Source organism: Orbicella franksi, chromosome 14 (assembly GCF_964199315.1).
Source record: "Orbicella franksi chromosome 14, jaOrbFran1.1, whole genome shotgun sequence".
Lineage (NCBI taxonomy): Eukaryota > Metazoa > Cnidaria > Anthozoa > Scleractinia > Merulinidae > Orbicella > Orbicella franksi.
In genome coordinates, this window is record NC_138158.1 from 16,150,165 (window position 1) to 16,172,679 (window position 22,515).

General features: G+C 38.3%; 3 protein-coding genes across 3 annotated transcripts in view; 1 reads left to right on the top strand and 2 right to left on the bottom strand.

Moving 5' to 3' along the window:
* Window positions 1-2,313: 2,313 nt before the first annotated feature.
* LOC145467437 (uncharacterized) lies at window positions 2,314-6,540 on the bottom strand. The gene is made up of 3 exons (XM_081450992.1): window positions 6,164-6,540; window positions 4,969-5,196; window positions 2,314-4,492 (listed from the first exon to the last, which is right to left on the bottom strand). The coding sequence occupies exons 1-3, from the start codon at window positions 6,384-6,386 to the stop codon at window positions 4,176-4,178; spliced, it is 768 nt and encodes a 255-aa protein (XP_081307118.1). The 5' UTR covers window positions 6,387-6,540; the 3' UTR covers window positions 2,314-4,175.
* Window positions 6,541-6,825: 285 nt separating this feature from the next.
* Window positions 6,826-22,515, bottom strand: part of LOC145468651 (neogenin-like) — a 28,809-nt gene continuing 13,119 nt past the window's right edge. The window contains exons 6-9 of the mRNA XM_081452366.1: window positions 14,838-15,152; window positions 14,618-14,685; window positions 11,501-11,729; window positions 6,826-7,828 (exon numbers count right to left, since the gene is read on the bottom strand). Of these exons, the coding sequence (XP_081308492.1) occupies window positions 7,506-7,828; window positions 11,501-11,729; window positions 14,618-14,685; window positions 14,838-15,152 (935 nt within the window). The 3' untranslated portion in view covers window positions 6,826-7,505. The remainder of the gene's footprint in view (window positions 7,829-11,500; window positions 11,730-14,617; window positions 14,686-14,837; window positions 15,153-22,515) is intronic.
* On the top strand, window positions 20,477-22,513 carry LOC145467412 (uncharacterized). The gene is made up of 2 exons (XM_081450970.1): window positions 20,477-21,268; window positions 21,453-22,513. The coding sequence occupies exons 1-2, from the start codon at window positions 21,154-21,156 to the stop codon at window positions 22,262-22,264; spliced, it is 927 nt and encodes a 308-aa protein (XP_081307096.1). The 5' UTR covers window positions 20,477-21,153; the 3' UTR covers window positions 22,265-22,513.

Below are 22,515 nucleotides of genomic sequence, written 5' to 3' on the forward strand. Positions count from 1 at the left end.
TTATGTCCCGCTTTATATCACTGACAAAGTTATGTTCCGCTGCTTCTTTTACAAGAGCTCCACATTACCCCACTCTAAGTTTCATATATGTTGAAGATTAACAGCTGTTCCATAACGCAGCAAAAAACTAGTTGGATATATCTGGATACAGCAGCGTCTCAGGACTTCAAAGCTTCCTTCCTCTTGCCACACGCTTGCGAGGATTTCGCCAGAGTCTATTGCGACCGAAAAGTAAAAAAAAAAAAAAAAAAAAATTGATTGCAAGTTTGAGTCTCGCTCAAATTATAAGTAACGCTTGATGTTTCATCAAGACCCAGTGAGTGACAATAAGTTTGTCTGTAGATGCTGCTCAGTTTTTATTGTGTAAAACTCCAACACATTTTCTGTTGTCGATGAATAAGAGCGCCCACCGATGTGCATGTGTTTTGTACAGTCAGTAAAACATTACAAATTGGACTCCCGCACTTTCGTGTGAAAACGTACATCGAACTCAGATAATATCTCTAGTTTTTAACTATGTTTAAATAAATGTTTGAGATCATATTAAAAGCTTAGCTGAAAATATGTGAATACAGCAGAAATAATCGGCGAAGTTACGATGAAGCAATTCCTTAATCAACTTGAACAACAATTTCGATTTTGCTGGTTGAGTTATCAAAACCCCTCGTCTATTTTATTTTCGTTGTAAAATTTCACTGTATTAAAGAAACACACAGATGTAAGTAGCCTTTTGGCGTTGGTGAAAATTGTTGCAGCATCTCAGCACAAAAGACAACGAAAGAAATCTTTGTCAAGATTTGTTGACAATTGAAAACACCGACTCGGACTTGAAAGTGCACTATGCCAGCAGATTAGTGAATAATCCGTAGGTTGTGCGCGCAATCCATGATTTCCAAGAGCAATGTCAAGTTCACGTAAAAACATGGCTTGTCGAAAATTAACTGTGTTCGGTGCGATAATGCGTTTGTCGTTATTTCCTTTAAAACAATGTACAATAAAGCAATTATGAGATTCGCTTTTTGTGATATCAGAAATAATCAAGGTCTGGGTTAGTGACAACACTTACCTCGACCTTGATTATTCCGGATATCACAAAAACCTCATCCAATAATTGTTTATTATCGACATAGAAAGTCATTTAAAGCTATGGGCCGGGTTGTTGAAAGCCCGATTAAACTAACCCAGGATTAGCAAGAATTTTGATTTATATTTTGTAACTTTTCGGGTGAGGTTTTCCGCTTATAATGTTTGTCCTTCATTTTTGAGTTTGTCTAAGCTCAAACTACATAAAAAGTGAGCAGTAAAAGATATTTTTATACAAGAAAAATTAATGGTTCGGTTGACATTTAATCCTAGGTTCGTGTTAACAGGCTTTCGACTAACCCGGCCATTGTGTAAAGGAGATTCATACCGTAATGCGCTTGCGAAATCTGGTGAGGAACTTCCGCTCGTGTTTACAAATTTAAATTGCAAATTATTCCAAGGGCGCATGCTGACGCTTACTAATTATTCATCACGAGTTCAGTTTGCCATCAACTTCGCTACTTCTTGCTTCGTTTATGTAGCTGCAATGGAAAGGAAGTTTGCTGTAAAAATGTAATGAAACCAGAGATTGTTGTGCTAGAACAAGAGGGCAGATGTGCCGCATGGTCAAGTATCGATGTTTGGAGCGAAACTAAAGTTAAAGAGGTGATTTTGACTCAAAATGGCCTTGGTGTCGAATACGCGTGCAGAATTTTGGAGAGCTGATTGAACTTGGAGCTCGTTCTCGGAAGGAGTTTTTCAGGTTGGTAGAATCCTAGAAACAACTGTTGAATAGATTAATGTTTGTACTCATTGTTTTCCTTAGTGGTCGTTACATCGCCGTCACTTATGCTGAATATATTTATTCGGAAGATAATTTTTTTAGGGCTTTGGTACTTCAAGACAACAACTTGCAGGTAAAAAAAGGAAAGAACTCGCTAAACAGTGATTTAGATGCTGAATTAGCCCTTTTTCTCGTCTTTGTTGTATTAATATTAAAGATACACAGCGCTTTCATTTTTTCAAGTACAATATGCGTGACTGCCTTAAACCTTAAAATTCAAATCTGATTACCAATAGGCATGTCCTGATTGATGTAAAATCGTGATCTTGGCAGTCTTAAGAGCGATAAAGAAACTATCAATCAATATTTCAGGGTTAAATTTATAGACCTAAGACTTGCTTCATTAGTGTAATGTACTCCTCAGTATGAAGCCTTATGCGCCACTCTAGTACACGTAGTTTAGTGAGGCTGACTCCTCAATATAGTCAGTGCAGATTTTACCCTCGCTGCGTAACCTTTGTCCACTTCGATTTTAAACTCTAAATCCTATATCGTGTCAAAAAGAGGGTACTTATTTTGTTGTAGAGGCAAGCGGTTCCACGTTGGAGAAGAAGTGCTGTACATATCATAAGAAACCTTACCTATAGTCCTAAGTGAAATGCAATGAGAAAAGTCTGTAAGCTCGTACGACAAGAAAAAAATGTTCTTGAATACATGCAAATTTTCCCAGCAAGCAGACAAACATCAACGTCAAGGTATCGGTGGGAGGAGTACTCAATATTTTTGGTAGGAGTGTCCTCTGTGACCCAAGAACCCTTTACCAGTCCATGTTCAGCTGCAATGTTACCACCCTAGCTATTGTGGACTATGTCTTTGTACTATGTGTGCAACAAAAGCCAACGAAAAAAGCCTACGCTTTGTGAGATAAGTGGGACCTTGCGTGGTACGAACCCGGCTTGTTTTAACAGCCTTTAATAATACACCAATAATTGCAAGTTCAGTAACATGTTTCATCTCTAGATTACTTAATCCACGAGTTTGGCCATAGGTCACCTTTCATTATGAAAGGCAACGAGGCTCTCGTTATTTTTCTCTGTTTTTGTTTGGCTTCTGTTTTATTGATATATTTTGATTGTGTTACGTACTTTTAATTAAATAATAATAAAAGGGCCGCACTCACCGAAAAAAAAAAAAGGAATCAGGTGTCATGTCACGCTCCTACCTTCCAATAACGGCAACCTTTCTACAACGGCTACTTTCCTCTGTCCCAAGGTGGCCGTTGTCGAGAGGTTCACATGTCGGGTGACAGCAAAATAGTTTTATCAGACAAATTCCCAATCACTGTGGAATTAAATATGATTATTTTTCTGATATCGCTATCGTAAGTAAGGCGGCATAACCCGTCAAAAACAGCCTGAAATGTTTTTATATTACTGATTATAAGTCTTGAAGAAACTGACCTTCAGTCGAACAAAGCGAAACGTTCGTGCATGATCTTGTAAAAATGTGGACTAGTTTTTCAGAAAAAAAAAACCTTATGTCTAAGTTAATTACAAATAAATACATAGCTCGGGGAGCTTTTCAGTTACTAAACTTTCCGACGTGCCATGCTCACTTCTTCGTATTTTCCTTCAGGGACCGCGGAGAGGGAGGGGCTGGTAGGGCTAGAGCCCTACCACTTTTATTGATGCTGGAATTTATTTTCTAGGGCTCCAGATGGCGCGCATATGCAAGATAAATGGCAAAACACTGACGTTTATTTGTATTGGCCAGAATTTTTAGCCCTTTCACTTTAAAATGGTGTCCGCGGCCCCTGTCCTTATGATCGAGGAGAGAAAAACCACATTTCAGTGGCTAAAGCCTGGTTCACAATTGTGAGATAGGCAGTGAATAAGCATAAGCGCCAGCACAAGAAAATGGAACATGCTTCTTTGCCTTGTGCTTATGCTTGGTCTTATTTCACTAGTGTTATGGTTATCTCACGAGTGTGTACCAGGCTTTAGGCTATCAATATATCTCGAACCGACTATCAATTAAATGTAGCGCCACAAATCCTTTATCAATATTCAATATGGTCTAGATATGTCTATATTCAAGAATTTAAAGAGGCCAAATTAACACAACCGAACGTGCTGTAAATCTTTTTCGACAGTATCCACACTTCTTCGAGATCAGACACAAATAATGACAACTACTTTTAACACACAAATAACAACAAATAATAACAAATACTTTTAACATTATTTTGTGAGTGGTCGAGTTCTGGTGCCTGTGGTTTCCTTTTATTTCCCTTCTTCTTTACGTCGTTTGTTCTCAGCACACGAAGCAGGAGTCAATTGATATATCTTCGTTCTCATCGTAATAACTCTCATGAGTTTGACGATGTTGGCTTCACATACCCTTCGTAAGTAGCCTGAAAATTTACATTTAATGGGTGGTAATGGACTCCATGATCAATTTCCTGGTAAGTGTCCTCCTGTTGTGGACCAACGTTATCATAATGAGTGACCTGGCCAGAACTTACGTCATCAACAGCTTCATAAGTGGACTGCCTCTCAGTTTCTAGCTCGTTAAGAGTAGTGTTGCAGTAAGTTGGTTCTGTGGATGGTTCACTATAGGGAGACAGCTCTAAGATTTCTTGCGTGGAACCTTGTTGAGGATTCCTTGAAACTGACTTTTTCTCTGCTAGAATATGAAAGAACCAGAAAAAGAAAAGAGCAGCGTGTTTTTCTATGCTGCATTTTATTTCGTTTTGAATTATCATGGGTAGTAATTGTTTTTATACGTCCTTCCTTCCTTCCTTCCTGCCTGCCTGCCTGCCTGCCTGCCTGTCTTGTCTCCTCCCTTCCTTCCCTCTGGCGCTCTTGCTCAACTGCTATCCTTCCCTCTCTCCCTGCATGCCTACCTGCCTTCCCTCTTTCCCTCTCTGTCTGTTTGCCTGCCTTCCTTCCCTTACGATATTGCTAGGTGAAACAAGAAAGCTAATCTACCAAATACCATATCACAACTATCTGTAGTCGAAACCCTATCAAGCGGCCAGCTATTAAACGTCAATCCCTATATAATACGCGGCCAGTAATCAAAGTACCGATGAGAGTTTCCCGAAGGTGGCCGTTTTAATAGGGGTTGAACCGTATACAGATACAAAAGTTAAAACTCACCATTAGGATGCAACCGACGCCACATTACAATCCCACCGGCCAAGATCACAAGAACAAGTAAACCAACTACTATTGACAATATCAAAGTTGTTGTCGGGATCCCATCATCTTTGGTGGTAAACGTAATGAATCCCTCATTTTCATAATCACCATCTTCGTCAAAAGACCGTTGAAAGACCGCGTATCGTGTGCCTTTTTCAAGCTTTCCGTTTTGATACTTTATGAAAGCTGAAAGAAAAGGCGGAGAGGCACCTCGGGATTAAATCAGTTCTGTGCGTGCTCGTATGAGTACTGACAAAATGAAGTATTAGGAGAGAAATGAAGCCCTCCCAAGTCTAGGAAAAAAATGTATCTTGACTATTATATATTAAAGGGACCCTTCAGGTGCTGGTGGAAGAAACAGAAATGATGGCATTGAAGTCGCAACAACACAAGACAAACAACAACAACAACAACAACAACAACAAAAACAACAAAACAAGCAAGCCAGCAAACAAACGGTTTCAGTCTTTACTGTTTAAGTCCAAATTATTAAACTTATCTATTATAAATTATTTTATATATTAAGCGGGGATTGTCCAAACTTAGGCCACAGTGGCGTCATACATTCTCAAAGTTCACTATGGTTTTCAAAATGTTTCAAAAATGTTATTCCAAAGGATGCATAAACTTTGAAGATTTGGGAAGAAATTTTTATATATTTGGAGTCTATTAACAAAATCTCTATTTATGTTCTCTAAGGGGACACGTGCTCGTTGCTCGTCTGAAAGATTATTTTGATAAGGGTGTGGTACTTTGCTACTTTGCAATAAACGTATATTATGCCAATTACGATCTCTGATAACTCTGATCAATTTAAACCCAAAGCAGATCATTTATGAAAACCTGTGGTTCTAGGCTTTCTTTTCATTTTTTCCCAATAAAAACTTGTTTCAATTGTTTTTTTGTTTTTTTTTGGTTTTTGACCTACCCGTTGGTGGTCAAAATTTCAAATTTTAACCATCATGCTCTCAAGTCAATACATAGGTCTATAAAAACTTGTTTCAATTTTCAGTTTTTTTGGTTTTTGACTTAAACTTTGGGGGTCAATATTTCAAATTTTAGCTAGCATGCTTCCAAGTCAATATATACGTTCTTATAAATGGATGTAGACCGTCCTTATTTCTAGAACGCCATTAGGTGTGAACTGACTCACATGTTGTTTCTCTGCGCTTTCTCTTAGCTTCAGTAACACCATCTCGGGAATAATACTTCCGGTCACCAACAGCAAATGATGTCCTTGACTGATCGTTGGCGAACTCAGCCGTAATATAAGGTTCTCCTTTCACTTGGTTATCGTAATTTCGCATGACTTTAACGTATTGTGTGTCCGATGGTTTTCCTAGGTTCTGTCCGTCAGTTAAGGGTGTGACGATCATTTGATAAAAGCTGTAAAAGAGTGTAGTAAGTTGTTTTCACATAAGGTGGCTGGCAATAGTATACCGCATTTTGTAGCAGTCATACTTTGACGGATTGTCACTACCGCTGTTTTTGTTTGTTTGTTTGTTTTGTTAATAAATAACAACATTTACTTACATCGAAGTACAATACATTACATTACTAAAAGGCTACTACAGAACTACTTAGCATAAATGTATCCAGTAAGCTATGAAGATAAAAAGGTCATTACTACGAATCTCAGCTAAATTATTAATATATTCCCTGACATATATGGCTTCCTTTTAAAACGTATATATTGAAATTGTTTTAATTTTATTTTTATGCATTTATTTATTTATTTATTTATTTTTTTGAGGTTTAAGACTCAAAAGGTACTAAAGAAGATAGAAAGCTATGAATTCTGTCTATTTTTGGGAGTACTTCCTTTGTTTTGTAGGACCATATGTAATATCGTGCAAATTACCACCACTATTATCAGGTTTCTACAAAATTGATGCTGAAAACGATTTGGTCATTTACTTGACTTAGCAGGTTACTATAGCTACAGTACAATCAGCCACACCGTTGATTTTGGATTTAGGTGCTAGAAACTCAATAACGAGTTCCGTGACCGCCACTGACCTGACAGGTTTGCCATTACTCAACTCTTTCTTAGTTTTAAAGGGGACAGACACTTCTGTTGTTCCAATGTTGCTATCGGGAAGCGTCGGAGCGGTCGGTGGGTCTGAAAAACAACATATTGATATAGGTATAGGTATTTTAAATGATTAAAACGTTAACATACTATCTGGCAAGGTATAATTTCGGCCGGAACTTACGTTTGGAAGTCGATCGTTTTTCTAAGCCAACATCCAACGTACATTGACGAAGGGTGAGAGATTTAATCCTCCATATGGGCCATACTCCTCTAAAGTAATTTTTAGACATAGTACCCAACTCTACCGTGGATAATACTCCCACGGGTGTTTCTTCTATCATTTCGTTTGAACAGTCCACCTTCAGTTAATTACTGCCATTTAGATGTTTCGCTCAATTTCAAAATAATATTGTTCATTTGCTTTTACTGCTTTACTATACAGCTGAATTTCTGGTAATTGCTATTTGCCGTGTTTATGAAAAGCATATATATCTTTACCTTCAGTAGTCGCACTTTTGGGATCACTTTTTGGACCTGCACCCTTCACAGTTTCAGCCCTAACTCGAAATAAATATGTTGTAGACTGACTAAGCCCATTTACGACCGCTTTCAGAAGCGATGCAGGTACTTCCTTTTCGCCCGTCCCTCTCTCGGCTGTGTAGAATATGACGTACTTTGTAATGATACCATGTGTAAACTCTTCAGGAACTGGCTGCCATTCCACCTCGACACTAGTACTGTTCAGTACCTTTACAGAGATAAGTACAGGAGCACTCGAAGGTACTGCAACATACAACAATTTGAGCTTTTGTAAACTGAGTGCAGGTAGGTTTAATACCAGTTGCTATATTGAGATAAACTACTACTATGTTAAATCATTAGGCAAGAACGCCTCCCGGTACCGATGGTATTTAAGGCAAAGGGACTGTCTATGTACGTATTTTATGGTATACCATTCCATTTAAGATGTTGTTTTTCTTTAAAAATCTTGATCATGATAAAAAAAACGAATTTTCCTGTAAGATAGTTTTCTTCTGTTCAAGACTGTGTGTCCGTCCTGAAGGCCACTAAGCTTTCACGCAGGTTATTACCTTTATCTGTTATCGACTTGTATATTGTTTGTTTTCAATGGCGACAGTGATTTGTACAGGAGTATAACCGTATGGCCAACTTTTCTGCATGATCTTCACCTTAGTTAAGGGCATGAGTTGATAACTTTATCGATGATTTTAACTTAAGATATGAATATAATCTACACCAGGCAACAGCATAGAAAGTCTATTGACTTTCATTTTCGAATCGAATTATTTCCTGTTTATTTCGCGTGACCGTATTAGCTGGAATAACAAGAAGCAGAATGAAAAATCCTTTCTCCTTTTTATCACGGCGCTTGGTTACTTGCTAGCCGATTTCTTTTCCCGAAACAAAAGCCAACTTTGTAAGTAGTGAAAATACGTAAAATGCATCGGTTGATTGCAGAAAGGTATCTTGATGTTGCATTTGTATTGTGCTCTGATAACAGATCTGATTGGCTGAGCCATTGTACAGTATCAGCCATTAGTATAAATCTACCAGCGTTCTATCACGGATGCCGTCCTCTGATTGGCTACGCTACTCGCGTTCTATTCTGTGATAGATAGTGAGTAACGTAGCAGCGTGCGCTGGGGGCCGCTTCTTTGTGTTTTCGAAGCGTCTGTGAAGAGGATTTAGATGAAAGTTTTGAACGACTAGCAGATTTATACTAAAACATTTAGATTATTCGCTCTCGATTTCTAAGCGTGATAGTTGACTCGGGCTGCCCCCACGTCAACTATCACGCGATAGAAATCTCGAGCTCATAATCTAATTAGTGTTCAGTGGTTTGGTGTGGTCGTTAAAATTTCAACGTTTACTCGTTTCTCCGAAGTTTTGAAAGAACATTTAAAAACAAAAGGATAATTAAATTCCTGAGAAGACCGAAAAAAAAAAAAAAAAAAAAAAAATCGAATATTTTGAAAGAAACTGATAAGCGCAGGCACACAACTGAAAATGTCAAATTGACTGCTCAGTCGGCGCGAATTCTGTGAAGCGAGAAGTTTAATATTAAGACCAGAAATACTTGGAATCGTTATTTGAAGCAAATTTCAGTTAGAATTCTACTGAAACAATTAGATTATTCGCTCTCGATTTCTATGAGGTGACAGCTGATTCGGATTTCGGCCTCATCAACTATCTCCTCATAGAAATCTCGAGCTCATAATTTAATTGTTAAATAGAAACGCAATTTTCAACCAATTAGCGCGCGTATTTTCTTAGGACTGTTTTCTAACAATCTTTATTTGTACTCTCTCACACTATAATACTAATTGTACAAAAATATCGATAATGAAAATTAGAGTACTGGCTGCCTGGAGTAATCATAGGGGCTAGCGGAGCCAGGCAGCCAGTGGACATCAGTGTTAAATGAAAATGAATTGCAGATCAGCAAGAGAGCACAAATGCTCACATAAAAAGAAAGGAAAAGAAGAGAAAAAAAAGAGAGAAACAACAAGAACGCTATTACGACGCTATTAGGGAAGTCTGAAATAATTACGCAATAGTGTGGTGCAAATGGCTAAAGAATGAATCAAGGAAACAAGCAAGCAAAGAAAGAACTGAACAAAGGACCTTTTTGGCGATACCGCAGCCATTTTAAATTCTACGGTTTCAAATAGCTATTGTAGGATTCTAAGGGGGCAAATTAATATGTATTCGCCCCCAAAGCATCCCAATAGGGTATTGGGATGAACAGAATTCAAAATGACCGCCGGATCGCTGAAAAGATCCATTAAAAGAAAGTGAAGAATGATCATCGCAGTTAATTTTCCAATTTAAGCAATTGGAAAGAAGAAGCCTGAAAAAATCAGGGCTTCAACGGGATTCGAACCCGTGACCTCCGCGATACCGGTGCGATGCTCTACCAACTGAGCTATATAGCTCACACATCGGGAAACCACACATCGGGAGCGAGGTCAGTTAATTGAGTTCATATCTTCCCGTGAGGAGTGAAAGATCCATTAAAATTACTTTAATTACCCAGGAAAGTTCTGGAAGCAGCAATTCCCCAAAACCAGTGAAAACACCTAATAAATAATCATATTAGGCTCCGCTGTCTGATGTTTTCAATCAGCTTTGTCCTTTTAGTTTCAGAACTGTCAGCATCTCCTTAAAACTAAGAATAAACCTCTTCTTTCTATATTATGCTTAAAGCTTAAACACTGAGAAAAAGTCCTGAAACTACGGGAAGATCTAAAGTCTGCAATGACACAAAATAATCAATTTTATGTAGCGGTTCTCTGTATCTTCAGTTTACAGTTGACACAATTTCTAGTTAAAATAAAGATTAATGATTCAAAAGAGTATGTATAAATCTTTATCATGGTAAGGTCAACGTAACGACCCTAGAAAGTTGTACCCATTCCAAAAGTGTGCTGAATCCGAAAGCTTGACTACTTTAAGAACTTTTACCCATTGAAACGCGGAACTTTTTGCCAAAAATGCATTTTTGGGGCATTTCGGACATTTTTAGTCTGGACATGAGCCAAATTAGCTGCAATCTACTCAAAAAGACATTTGCAACATGACAGTATGCCTTTCTTTCCAATAGCATCAGACTCTATGACATTTTTCTTCGGGCATGTGCAGAAACCTGCGACTTTAGGATTTTCGGGCTTTTTTATTTCTTTTCGCCTTTCCTTTTTTCTCCTTTTCTTATCTTTTTGTTGCAGTGGTTAGCCTTCTACTGGGCTTGCTTCCAGTTCAAGAATTCCCGAGAAATTACTATCGAGACGGAAAATTCTTACCATGGGGTAGCCAAGTGTAGTTGAGGGAAATTATGTTCCGAGTTTTTTGCTCAAACTTCTGAGTATTTTCGTGCATATTTCTGGATCAATGGTCTCGAAACCTCTGATCTGTTATCATTGGAAAGATCTTTTCCTCCTGCAGAATTTGAGTACTGTATAAGTGATGCCAATTTTGGTCAAGCGCGGTGACGTCAGTAGCGGAACAAAGGCCGAACGTTCGTCACGGCCGGTTAAGGCAATGAGTTAAGGCATATCGCAAAAACTTTATATGGGGTTTATATCCTGGTCCTGGAAGTTTTGTGTTCTTGCTTATAAAGCAAAAAAGCTGAAACGTTTTAATTATGCAAACCAATCAAATTGATTCACCTAGTCTTTGAAATATATACCAATCAACGCTTGAGATTTAAACCTTGATTGTAATTTAAGGTTGAAAACAAGAACTGGAGCACAGTACATGAGTTGCTGTTGCCGCTATCCATGATATAACTACGAGATTCTGATTGACTGAGTCAGCATGCCAATCAATTACGAACAGCGCATGGAATTGAGGGAAAATTGGCTTGCCTTAGCAAATTTCACTTTCAATATTACTGTATGTGTGATATAACAAAATATCAAAATCAGATAAACTTACTATCTTCGTCTGTCCTTTTCTCCAAGACTGAGCTCTTTTGACTGACCCCTTTGCTGTTGAAAGCTTGCATAGCAAACTCATACGAGGTGAACTCCTTTAAGGATGATATCACGTACGAAGTGGTTTCTTTTCCATCAACCTTTCTATTTGCCAATGTTGGATTACATTTTATGTTGTACAAAACGTAATAACCCAAGATTTCTCCTCTGGCTTGCTCTCTCGTCAGCACCTAAATAATGACCATTGATAACAATATACCACTCAAAGTTACCAACAACCAAGACTAGTAACATGAGTTGTTAAAACATGGCATTGAAACGGAAAATGCTGAATGGTTTCCTGAATGGTCCGAATTTTGCAATACGGACCACTAAGATGGACTGACCGCTCACGAATTAATTTCGCCTTTAAAAGTGTTTCTTTTTAATATTACAACAAAGAAATCAGTTTGGTGTTAGGTATATATTTTTTTTTAATATTTGGTGGACAATTTAAGTTAAACTTTCACGAAGGCAACCTGAAAAACGAAACTACACTGTAAATCCTTAACTTTGGTCCACACGTTTTCCGTGAATAGATAGTGGAACACATTAGTTTATCATAAACGATCCATTAAAATAATTACTTTAGAAAACTACTGCACATTGTGTCGCTGCATTAGCGAATATTGGTTTCGTTTAAGTTTATGGAGCTCGCCTGCCTATGTCTTTCAGGATGACTAATCTAGGACCGTTGTTTATCCCGGTAATTTCAGATCGCATGAACTTGTGCAGATGCCTTCAACGCGCCAGCGCAACAAAATGTGTTTTGAACAGTAGGCATTAGCAAACCAGGTTAATCCCACACTTCAAGAATTCATCAGTTTTGAACAGGCAGGTACTATAATTCTAAACCTTTCCGATTTCATGTAAAATACCTTCCCGTTAGTGTGCAGTCTGTCATGGTTGTAACATAAAGGTGATTCCTCAGAAATAAAAACTGGCGAACGTTTGTTTTTGTTTCAAAAAACTTTCTCTGAACGTTCCCTACCAAGCACTGTTTCAAAAAAATACAATAAAAAAGATAGGTCACCATGCTCGCAAAAGCGATATGATGGGCCAATCTTACCCCATTTATGCCTAATCATGAGCGTTATTTCATCGGTTTACGTTCCATTTTCGGTAGCGGAAAATATTTCATGAAAAACTTAATAAGTAGAAAGTCTCGACCATTTGGAACAATGTAATATACAATTTCTGGAACATTCACACTGTTTTAAACGAAATCGACTCTAAACGTTCTGAAGACGTTGTTTTCAAGGTCATAATTTGCATCCTCATGTAACGGTTTTGTGCACGCTTTTAGCTGTATATATTTTCCTTCCGAACGATTTTTTTGAAAAACGTTTCTCTTGGAGATGATAAATTACACGTCGCAATTACGTAATAAAGAATATAAGAAGAAACGAGGATTTATTTCGCTGTCGGGCTTAGCTTAAGGAAATCTCTCGAGGTTGTGTACTGTATGTGCACGCGCTAATGTACACGTGCTCGTGACGCGAAAATCGTGCGAAGTAGGGATGCCCAATTCAATTCTGAGGAATCACCTTGATGAATGTAATCAACAATAAAAAAGCTTTCAACGATATGAGCGGTTTCGTCTTTTCAACTTTGACGTTAGTTCGGGCAATCTTGCTGAAGCCGTAAATAACTGTGGCTCCTTTCAAATACAGCTCAGCATTTCGCATTTTCATTAGACAATGAAATTATTTGAGAAATTCTAATAAGGATTGTGATTGGCTTATTTGAGCGTGCTTCCTCAGAGAACAGATGCAGGCCACTTTTCTTCGTTTGGAAAATAAAGTTTGGTTGAAAAGATTAGCTGAATGTATGGGGAAATTAATGGATTCTTTATCATAAAACAAATAAAGAAGCCTTGACTTTGCCCTGTTCTGTTGTAAAGCACGGAAGAAGCGGTGAAACACGATAGAGGAAGGGGAAGCACTCGATTATTTCTCGTGTTTTCCCTGCACTTCTTTCGCGCTCTACTGCTTCCTGATGGCTTTACAAGCTAGAACAGAGCACAGTGGAGGTTTCTTTATTTGTTAAATACGGTAATAATAAAAAGAAATGAAAAGCATTGAGAAAAAACATGGCAACACGAACAGTGATTTTTTTGTAATAAACACATACACCAATAGCAGACTTAAATATTGCATGATGGATCTCATGCTAAGGTTTCTTTGGGTTCTGTGCAGGGTTCATATCAATTCAGGTCAATTGTTTCAAGCAATCATTGTCAATCACATCAGGAGTTCGGAAAGTACTTTCAATGTCTGGGATTTTTGTTTGAACTGTTCAGTAATAAGACTGAGATTGCAAGATGCCATGTGAAACACTGATGTACATGTAATGTGATTCGCTGTCCACGAGGGAACATTTAGTGTATTGGCCTGGGCTGTAGAGCGCTAATTCATTACTCACGTAACAAAATATTGCCGACATTCTCTATGCTCCTCAACTTGAAAGAAGCCTTTATTCTTTCAAACAACTAAATATTTGGGTCAACCTGATTTATTTTTGTCCTAATTGAGGATCTACTGTCTTCAGTGAGATTCCACACAAACAGTTTTCTCCATAGCTACCCATCAAATGGCATTGATCAAGTCGGAATTAAACACTGCAAAGTTAACTTAATTATGGGAAGCTACACAGGCACACAAGATAAATCATATCCTACAAAGAGGAATACCGATTTCTCGGACCCTTAGTTTTTCGAACCTCCCGATGACTCGAACCGAAAGTCGTTTCCCCTCTTCAGTCAAAAGCTGTAATTTTACCCCCGATTTCTTGAACTCTCCGATTTTTCGAACCAATTTTCGTTTCCCTTAAAGGTTCCAAAACTCGGGATTCCACTGCATATCCTATATTAATGGTGTTCTTCTGTAATGCCATCATTAATTGACCATTTTAGTCTTTTTTTTTTGTTCAAGATGGCTGGATGTTGACTTCATCCTTTTTTGTGTGACTATGAACCTCAACTGTATTTCAGTAGGGTAACATGCAAAAAGGCTAACTTGAGACCCAGTCACCTTACTTAGACCTCATGCTTAGTCCAATACGTGTATCATTACAATACCTGCCAAGAGACATTAACGGCAGTGGAATTGACAACAGTCACATCAAAGATTGGAGCAGTACTTGGAACTGTAAAAAGGAATTACACCATGCCTTTAGTAATCAGTAACAAAAGTTTGAACTGATTCACCTCATCATTAAAATATCAGCACCTGAGTAATTTAAGGATGATACAAATGTTACGTAAACATTGAAACAACTACATTGTTTGCATACAGCACCTTCTTCATCTGTGGTAGCATTCACCACAGAGCTCTCATCACTAATGCCAATCTTGTTTCTTGCAAACACTTTAAAGTAATATAATGTCCAAGGTGAGAGGTTTCCAAGAGAAGCACTTGTACTGACCACCACACAGGAACTATCTGATAGGGACCCTTGACAGAGAGCATCTACAAACTGTTCATTATCTCTACTTATCTTCACTGTGTAGTTCTGAATTACACTGTTCCCATCAAAATCAGCAATCCAGGAAATATTCACCACTCGTGAGCTCTTTGAGTCAACTGACACATTCAATGGTGGGTTTGGTCCCACTGTAGAGTTAATAAGATATACACTTCTCAACAACCATTCAAATGTACAATTCAAGCTCATTAGCAATTACCCAAAAGGTAGAAATAGGTACAAGTGGTACAAGGTACAAGGGAAAAGAAAAATGTTCTGAAATTTCTACTGGCAATTAGTCTCGGCAAACAAATAAAACCAGTTTTTTTTTTTTTCACTTTTACTGATGATATCACGGTCTCGTTATTAATGACGTTTGTACTTCATCAGATACAAAATCAGTTGTTATTCAGGGCGTGTTTTGCTTTGAGAAACCATGAACTAAGAGTCCTAGAAGAAACAAAAACCCTCACAATTTTATTTGAATTGGTAATCTTTGTATTGAGGAATGGTCTCTCGTGATTCACTATTTTCCGCACTATAATTTCTTGCAATCACAGTTCCATCTTTTTCCCACTGCATTTCGAACACCGGTGGCAAAGCAGTGTACTGGCATGTCAGCAGGCACTGTCTTCGTTCAACGACTGTTATTACACACTAATTATTGTCTCTTCTGGCACAACTGCAATTATTGCAGTTAATCAAACATCCAGTAAAATGAAGTTGAATTGCAAATGAATAAGAATGAGCAACCATGGAATATTTAGAGAGCAAATTGGAATTTAGAAGTGTTGGTTTTTGTGAAAGGGCGCGAAAAACGAAAAGCTCTAACAAACCCTTCTGAACATAGTCAGTGACAGAGCATATAAATTTAATTGGAATTCAACCTACTTCCGACTCTCGTGGCCTGAAATAAATTAAAATGGCTAAGCAGAATAGTTATAAAGTTCCTCTACGAAATGGAGTGTTCCAGGTACAAGTAGTTGTTGGTATTGCCATGAGTAGCAGATTGTAGATGACATCATTTCACGAAAAACCACGAGTGATATCTGTTTCAGAACATCTAGTAGAGGCGATTTCAAATGTCAGACATATTAAACATAGCGTTTGGTCCCAGAGCCGCCCGTTTGCCTGTTCCATTTGGAAGAGATTTTCTCCAACTAAGGCTTTCAATTATCGAAGAGGCTTTCTTGAATGTACCATCGGAATGTTTGAATGAAGCTACATGCGACATTGGAATATAAAAGTAAAAACTAATAAATAAATAAACAATGTATTAGATGATGGAACGATTAGAGTTGAAGATGGAGCCGTAATCCTAATCAGCGGAAGGCCGCAGCTTGAGGCAGGACTTAACATTTGCAGCGTGGCTGATTCTTGCTAGACACCCAGTGGCTCTCCACATAACGTTATTGAATGACACTCTCTCGAGGATTTTTGTCCGATTTACTTTGAGTTTAGATATCGTTCGTGAATCAACATTCATTAGCATGAATTTCATTTCACTTTGCGCTTAGGCCAGTTTGTCACTTTGTACATGTATATCGTAGTCGACGCATGTCTAGCATAGAAATACCCAGGAGATAACCAATTAAATATAGAAACAGGCTACAGAATCCAGGCTCATTGCAAAGAAGCTAAAGAGTTTCATTGGTTTTGTGAAGCTTTTATGAAGCTCAAGCTATTGACGTCGCCGTCCTATATGAAAATGTTGAAAATACACTTCCCAAGCATTTTGTCTTTGGCAATACGACGAGACAGGTTCCCGCGTCCAGTGCCACTCCCGTCGTGGCCTTCCCGTCCTCGTATATCAAGGTCCCTAATGTTGCGTATACTGATGTAGAAAACATATATTTCGACCAGTCAAATTTTAAAACAATACTTTGCAATAAAACCAAAACTCCGTAACTGCTTTTGCACCACTGTAGTTAGTTATACTGTCCAGTAACCACATGTCCTCTTCGGGGACTTCTGTTCCTTTTTATACACTATACTGGCGGACCCGGAAGCTCACCGACACCAATAAAGCTTTCATCAAAAGTTACGAGGCAATATATAATCCGTCAGAAATACCGTCGTTCACACAAGTACATAATCGATGTAAATTTGACAATATCAAAACGCCTTACAATGATGTAGCGCATTCGTCGTGAAACTGCATAAAACAACTAACCTGCCTGAGCGAGAGGTACAAGGAAGAAGAATGGAAAAAATGCTTTGAAATCCATCCTAGGAACTGGATGGGCAGCCTTCTTCCCTTTAGCGTGCATTTAGTTCTTAATTCTGTCGATCACATGATTCTAACAATTATCTTCCGCTCATTAATAACCGTCTGACAGATTTGTATGCAAATGTTTTTCACATTTCCACAATAATAATGTTAGCTCACGTATTAAGTCAAGGACGTGTTTAGTAAGGGTAAATGTTAGACATGCCTCAATACCTGGAACGTCTTAAAATTGCTCAACACCACAGTTTGAAAGTGTTATTTAATTTCGACGAATGTGATTATTTCTGACGGGTAAAAAAATTAGAAGACGTCGTACTTCTTTTTTTTCTGTGACGACTTTACCACACAGGCACTCTCCAGTCAGCGGGTAACAGTTAAATACAATAATAAACGAATAAACTCTTCTGCCGTTTACAAGAATTAAGAAATCCATCGACCAAACGTGAGCTGTTTTCAATAAAAATATCAAGTGTCAGCGTTGTTATGGTTTGTAAATTGTTCCGCTTCCACGTGGCATTGTATTTCAATTTCGTTTGAAAATTTAGGTCAAAACAAACAAACGTCAAAGAATGCAACTGCAGAAAAAAAGACCAATGCCCGCTGGACGGAAAATGCCTCACAAAAATGTAGTTTGCCAAGCCACAACCACAACACAAGCATCATCAGAATCATACGTGGGCCTCGCCACAAATTTTAAAGAGCGCTACAGGAATCACACAGCATCCTTTCGACACCAAAACAAGAGAAACGAAACTGAGCTATCTAAACACATTTGGACACTCAAAGACAACAAAAAACCTTTCATCATCAAGTGGAGAATCATCAAGCAGTGCAGACCTTATAGCAACATTAGTAACAAATGTAATTTATGTCTTTTTGAGAAATTTGTGATCATCTGTAAGAAGATACTGTAGTTGTAGTCAGGCATAGTAATAAAATCTTAAAAGTTGTTGTCACTGACTTAAAAATCTTAAAATAGACGTTTCGGCTAAAATACTATAACCTTTAGTGATGAAATGAATGTTAATGGCGTCTAAATGTAAATGAGATGTTTATAAGAATGTGAGGAGCTCGCTAGGGATTATTTTAGCATTTTGTAAATGTCTGGAATATGCGCGTGGTCATAAATTGAGTTCGGTTCGCGAATGGAATGCCACGCTTCCAAGAACAATCTACACGACCACAAGGGACAGCGGTCTATGACCTTGACATTATTAAAATCAAATTCTTGGTTGTTTTTCATACAGTGTTGCGCCAAAAGAGATAATAAAAATAATCAGAAATAATCAAAATAATCAGAAATAACCAAAATAATCAGCTTCAAAGCCACAGAGGCTTTGTTACTTTGCCATATTTTCAAGGAATCTCTGAAAAAATTGCAAGAACTTTGGGACAATTCGACGTAAATGTTGCTCATAAACCCGTCAAAACGGTTGGTTCGATCCTGAAGAAACCGAAGGACAAATTTATCAAGACCTGTCAACTGGTGTCATATATAAAATCAATTGTAAAAGCTGTGAAAAACTTTACATCGGTCAAACATCCAGAGCACTGAGATCCAGAATAAAAGAACATAAAAGAGCCGTCCTCACATGTGACAAGAACTCTCTTTTGGCGCAACACTGTATGAAAAACAACCACGCATTTGATTTTAATAATGTCAAGGTCATAGACCGCTGTCCCTTGTGGTCGCGTAGATTGTTCTTGGAAGCGTGGCATTCCATTCGCGAACCGAACTCAATTAATGACCACGCGCATATTCCAGACATTTACAAAATGCTAAAATAATCCCTAGCGAGCTCCTCACATTCTTATAAACATCTCATTTACATTTAGACGCCATTAACATTCATTTCATCACTGAAGAAGGTTATAGTATTTTAGTCGAAACGTCTATTTTAAGATTTTTAAGTCAGTGACAACAACTTTTAAGATTTTATCTGTAAGAAGAGTTTGTGTACTTTAAACAAGCGAAACGAACTAGCAAGTGCGTGCCCCCACAGAAACAGATACCTACTCAAGAAATTTGTGATCAAGTAACGCAATCTTTAAGTAACACGTAATTTCAGATTTTAAATCCCATAGCAACTGCTTTTTATTGCCAGTTTTTCAATGCCATATAGCATCTGTTTTTCCATATCATAGCAACTGTTTTTATATCTCATAGCAGCCTAAAGTTAGCTTTTAATTGCCAGTTCGTGAAATTCAACGGTCATTCGTTGATATTGCCTGATGAGTGTGGTCATTCTTTGACCATACGAAACAGCGTTGTCGCAATAAAACGAGGAATTGAAGTCTTGCTACCACTCTTCATCATATAGGAGGATTTTTAACGTTTTGTTTTTTAACTTGTAAATATTGTTCCAATCTGAAGAAGGCCGAAGGCCGAAACGTCACATTAAAAGCCGGAACAGTTAGAAGTTTGCTTCATGACGCCTCATCTTACACTTAACTATATATATATATATATATATATATATATATATATATATATATATATATATATATATGTATATTAATATTTGAATTTATTTCGATAATTGCTTAAAATCATGCATTAGTTTAGTCAGGCAGTCACAGATGAAGGTGGTAACAGCTGTACTGCGCTACCGCCGTTTAGACTGTCTTGACTTTGGCTGGAACTTGGTCAAGCTTTTAAACAATTCGAGTTATAACCACCAAATTTTATGACTTCGTTATCGTGTGTGTTGTCAGTTTAAATTTTCCCATGACAGCATGTTTGTTATATTAAGACCCATGAAAGATGGCAAATGTTTACAATTAATTATGTATTGCGTCATTGTTGTTGACAATAATAAACGAGTTAGTAGGCATAAGATTTTTATCAAAGACGCAACTAAAGTTGTCTGACTGAACGTTAAAATGTGATGGAAATAAAATTGACCAAATGACAGTGCGGAATCATCTTGTGTCATTTCATTCCAGGAATTTATTAAAACTGTAATATCGGTTCTCGTCATCTACCAAGCCCGTGTGTAATCTGTCATAAGCCAAATTGGAATCCCGTCGAGTCATCCGCTTTTGGCCGTCCCCCACTCACGAGTAGTCCCTCTTTCGCTTAGTCCGTCGTGCGTGACGCGAAAAAAAACCGCGAGAAAAAAATGGCCGCGCGAAATCCTGGAGGCGAGAAGAACGGCTGCGCGAGATCCTGGGGGCGAGAAGAACGCCAAAGGAGGGACTACCGCCTAAGCCCAAGAGTTTGAATTATACGTTGCTCTCACAACGCAAAAATATGATTGGCTAATGCCGGAGCGTTGACAACCAGATGTCAACGGGTCGTCAACACTCGAAATGCTTCAATAATTACGATGGGTGACGTTTTACAGGACTGTTTATCTCGATTTCCGAACATAGATTCCTTGAAACCGGAGCAAATCGGGGCTTTGGAATCGCTTCTCGCAGGCGATGATGTCCTCGCGATTCTGCCAACAGGCTTCGGATAGAGCTTGATATATCAAGTGTTTTGTTTGGCAAAGCAATCCTCAAACTCGAATGCGAGCGTTCTTGTGATTTCGCCGCTCAACAGCATAGTCGAGGAACAAGTCGGGGAGCTGACAAAGCTTGGCCTTCCTGCCGTTAATTTGAAGGAGAACGATCCAAAATGCATGGCAGATATTTCCCAACGAAAGTGCCGCTTCATTTTTGTTCTGCCAAGCGATGCCTGTCAAAAGAATTCCAAGATTTGTTGAAATCTGAGCACGAAGGACCCGAAATCGAAATGGTATTTGTCGATGAATCTCACACGGTCGAATCATGGTAAGATTTAAAAAATAGATATACTTACATTTATAAAGATTGAGCTTATATATTCTCGGTGATGTATTGAGAGCGTGTGTTGGTCGATGTATTTGTGCAATTTGTAGTAAAGTTCATGTACTCGCTTCTTGTTTACCTCTTTTATGATTTTTTCTTTGTCTGTCAGGGGGACCGATCAAACGAAGAGAAACAAACGGATGCCTGCCTTCCGAAAAGATTATGGTAATTTGGCAACACTTAGATCACTTTGCAAACAAGGTAAGGCTCATGATCCTGTTTAACTGTTTTAGTTCCTTTACGTGAACGACTTCCCAACTATGCAGGATATGACATTTATGCATTGCCTGTGGAGCCATTGAAATACATTGAGGTCACACTTCTCACACACAGTAGAAAGGTTTTAATTTCCTGCACTTATCAAAACTTTTTTTTATTTTAACAGGAACACCAATACTGGCCTTGACAGGAACAGCTGGCAAAAAGTTGGCAGGCGAAATAAAGAAGCTGCTATGCATGAGTGTAAACACGAAAGAAATACTGGTGAGTCCTGACAGGAAAAACATAATGTACCATGTGGAGCTGGTGAAAAAAGCAGAAGAACTGGACAAGTTGATGTGGCTGGTAGACCTTGCAAAGAAACAGGGACCTTCTACCCCAAAAACTATCATATTCTGCAACACATACAATAAAATTGCAGCTGTGTTTGTTTACCTACTTCGCATGCTCCAGGATCATGTGTTTGTGCCAGGCCAGCCCAAGACACCAGCCAACAGAATAATTGGAATATTTCACTCAATGACGTTAAAGAAGTACAAAGAAAGAGTAATGGATTCATTTAAAGTTAATTCTGGAAATGTCCGGATTGTGCTTGCTTCTTCAGCATTAGGCACGGGGGTGAACTTTCCTGATGTTCGCTACGTGATCCACCTGGGCCCAGCTCGGAGCATAATTGATCGTGTTCAACAATCTGGTCGTGCTGGCCGTGATGGGAAGCAGGCTTATAATGTTGTTATAACATCTGGCCAAAAACTAGCACAATGCGGGACTGCCGTTAAGAATTTTGCAAGAACAAAGGACTGCTTAAGGAAAGCTTTTATGCAGCACTTGATGTACCGGTTGAGAGTGTATCCCCATAGCACAATTGCTGCTCAAACTGCAAAACCTTATGCAGATGCGATGATGAAGATTGCAGTTGTGAGGACACTCCATTTGCAAAATGTGCAAAGGAAAGTCAGCCAAGGGAAACACGGGTAATTTCCAAAGAAGATGAATCAGTATTGGAGGAGGCATTGAAGGAGTTTCAATCATTTTTGAACAATGGTACAACAACACTGTTAGGATCAACCCATGCCTTTACGGATGAACTTATCAAGGAGATAGTTAGCAATGCTGCCAGTATTTTTAATTTGGATGATATTATTTCAACACTCCCAGTTTTCTCTACTGCACATGCTCATTTTGTTCTAGACATTTTCCAAGATATATTTGGAGACATTGTTTACACT

Bases quoted from the DNA above. Each gene is read 5' to 3' on its own strand.
- LOC145467437 (XM_081450992.1), bottom strand. From the start codon at position 6,386: ATGATCGTCACACCCTTAACTGACGGACAGAACCTAGGAAAACCATCG. The intron at 5,197-6,163 runs GTGAGTCAGTTC...CTTTTCTTTCAG, and splicing joins AAAGCGCAGAGAAACAACAT to CTTTCATAAAGTATCAAAAC. The intron at 4,493-4,968 runs GTGAGTTTTAAC...TTCATATTCTAG, and splicing joins GCGTCGGTTGCATCCTAATG to CAGAGAAAAAGTCAGTTTCA.
- LOC145467412 (XM_081450970.1), top strand. From the start codon at position 21,154: ATGATTTTTTCTTTGTCTGTCAGGGGGACCGATCAAACGAAGAGAAAC. The intron at 21,269-21,452 runs GTAAGGCTCATG...TTATTTTAACAG, and splicing joins TAGATCACTTTGCAAACAAG to GAACACCAATACTGGCCTTG.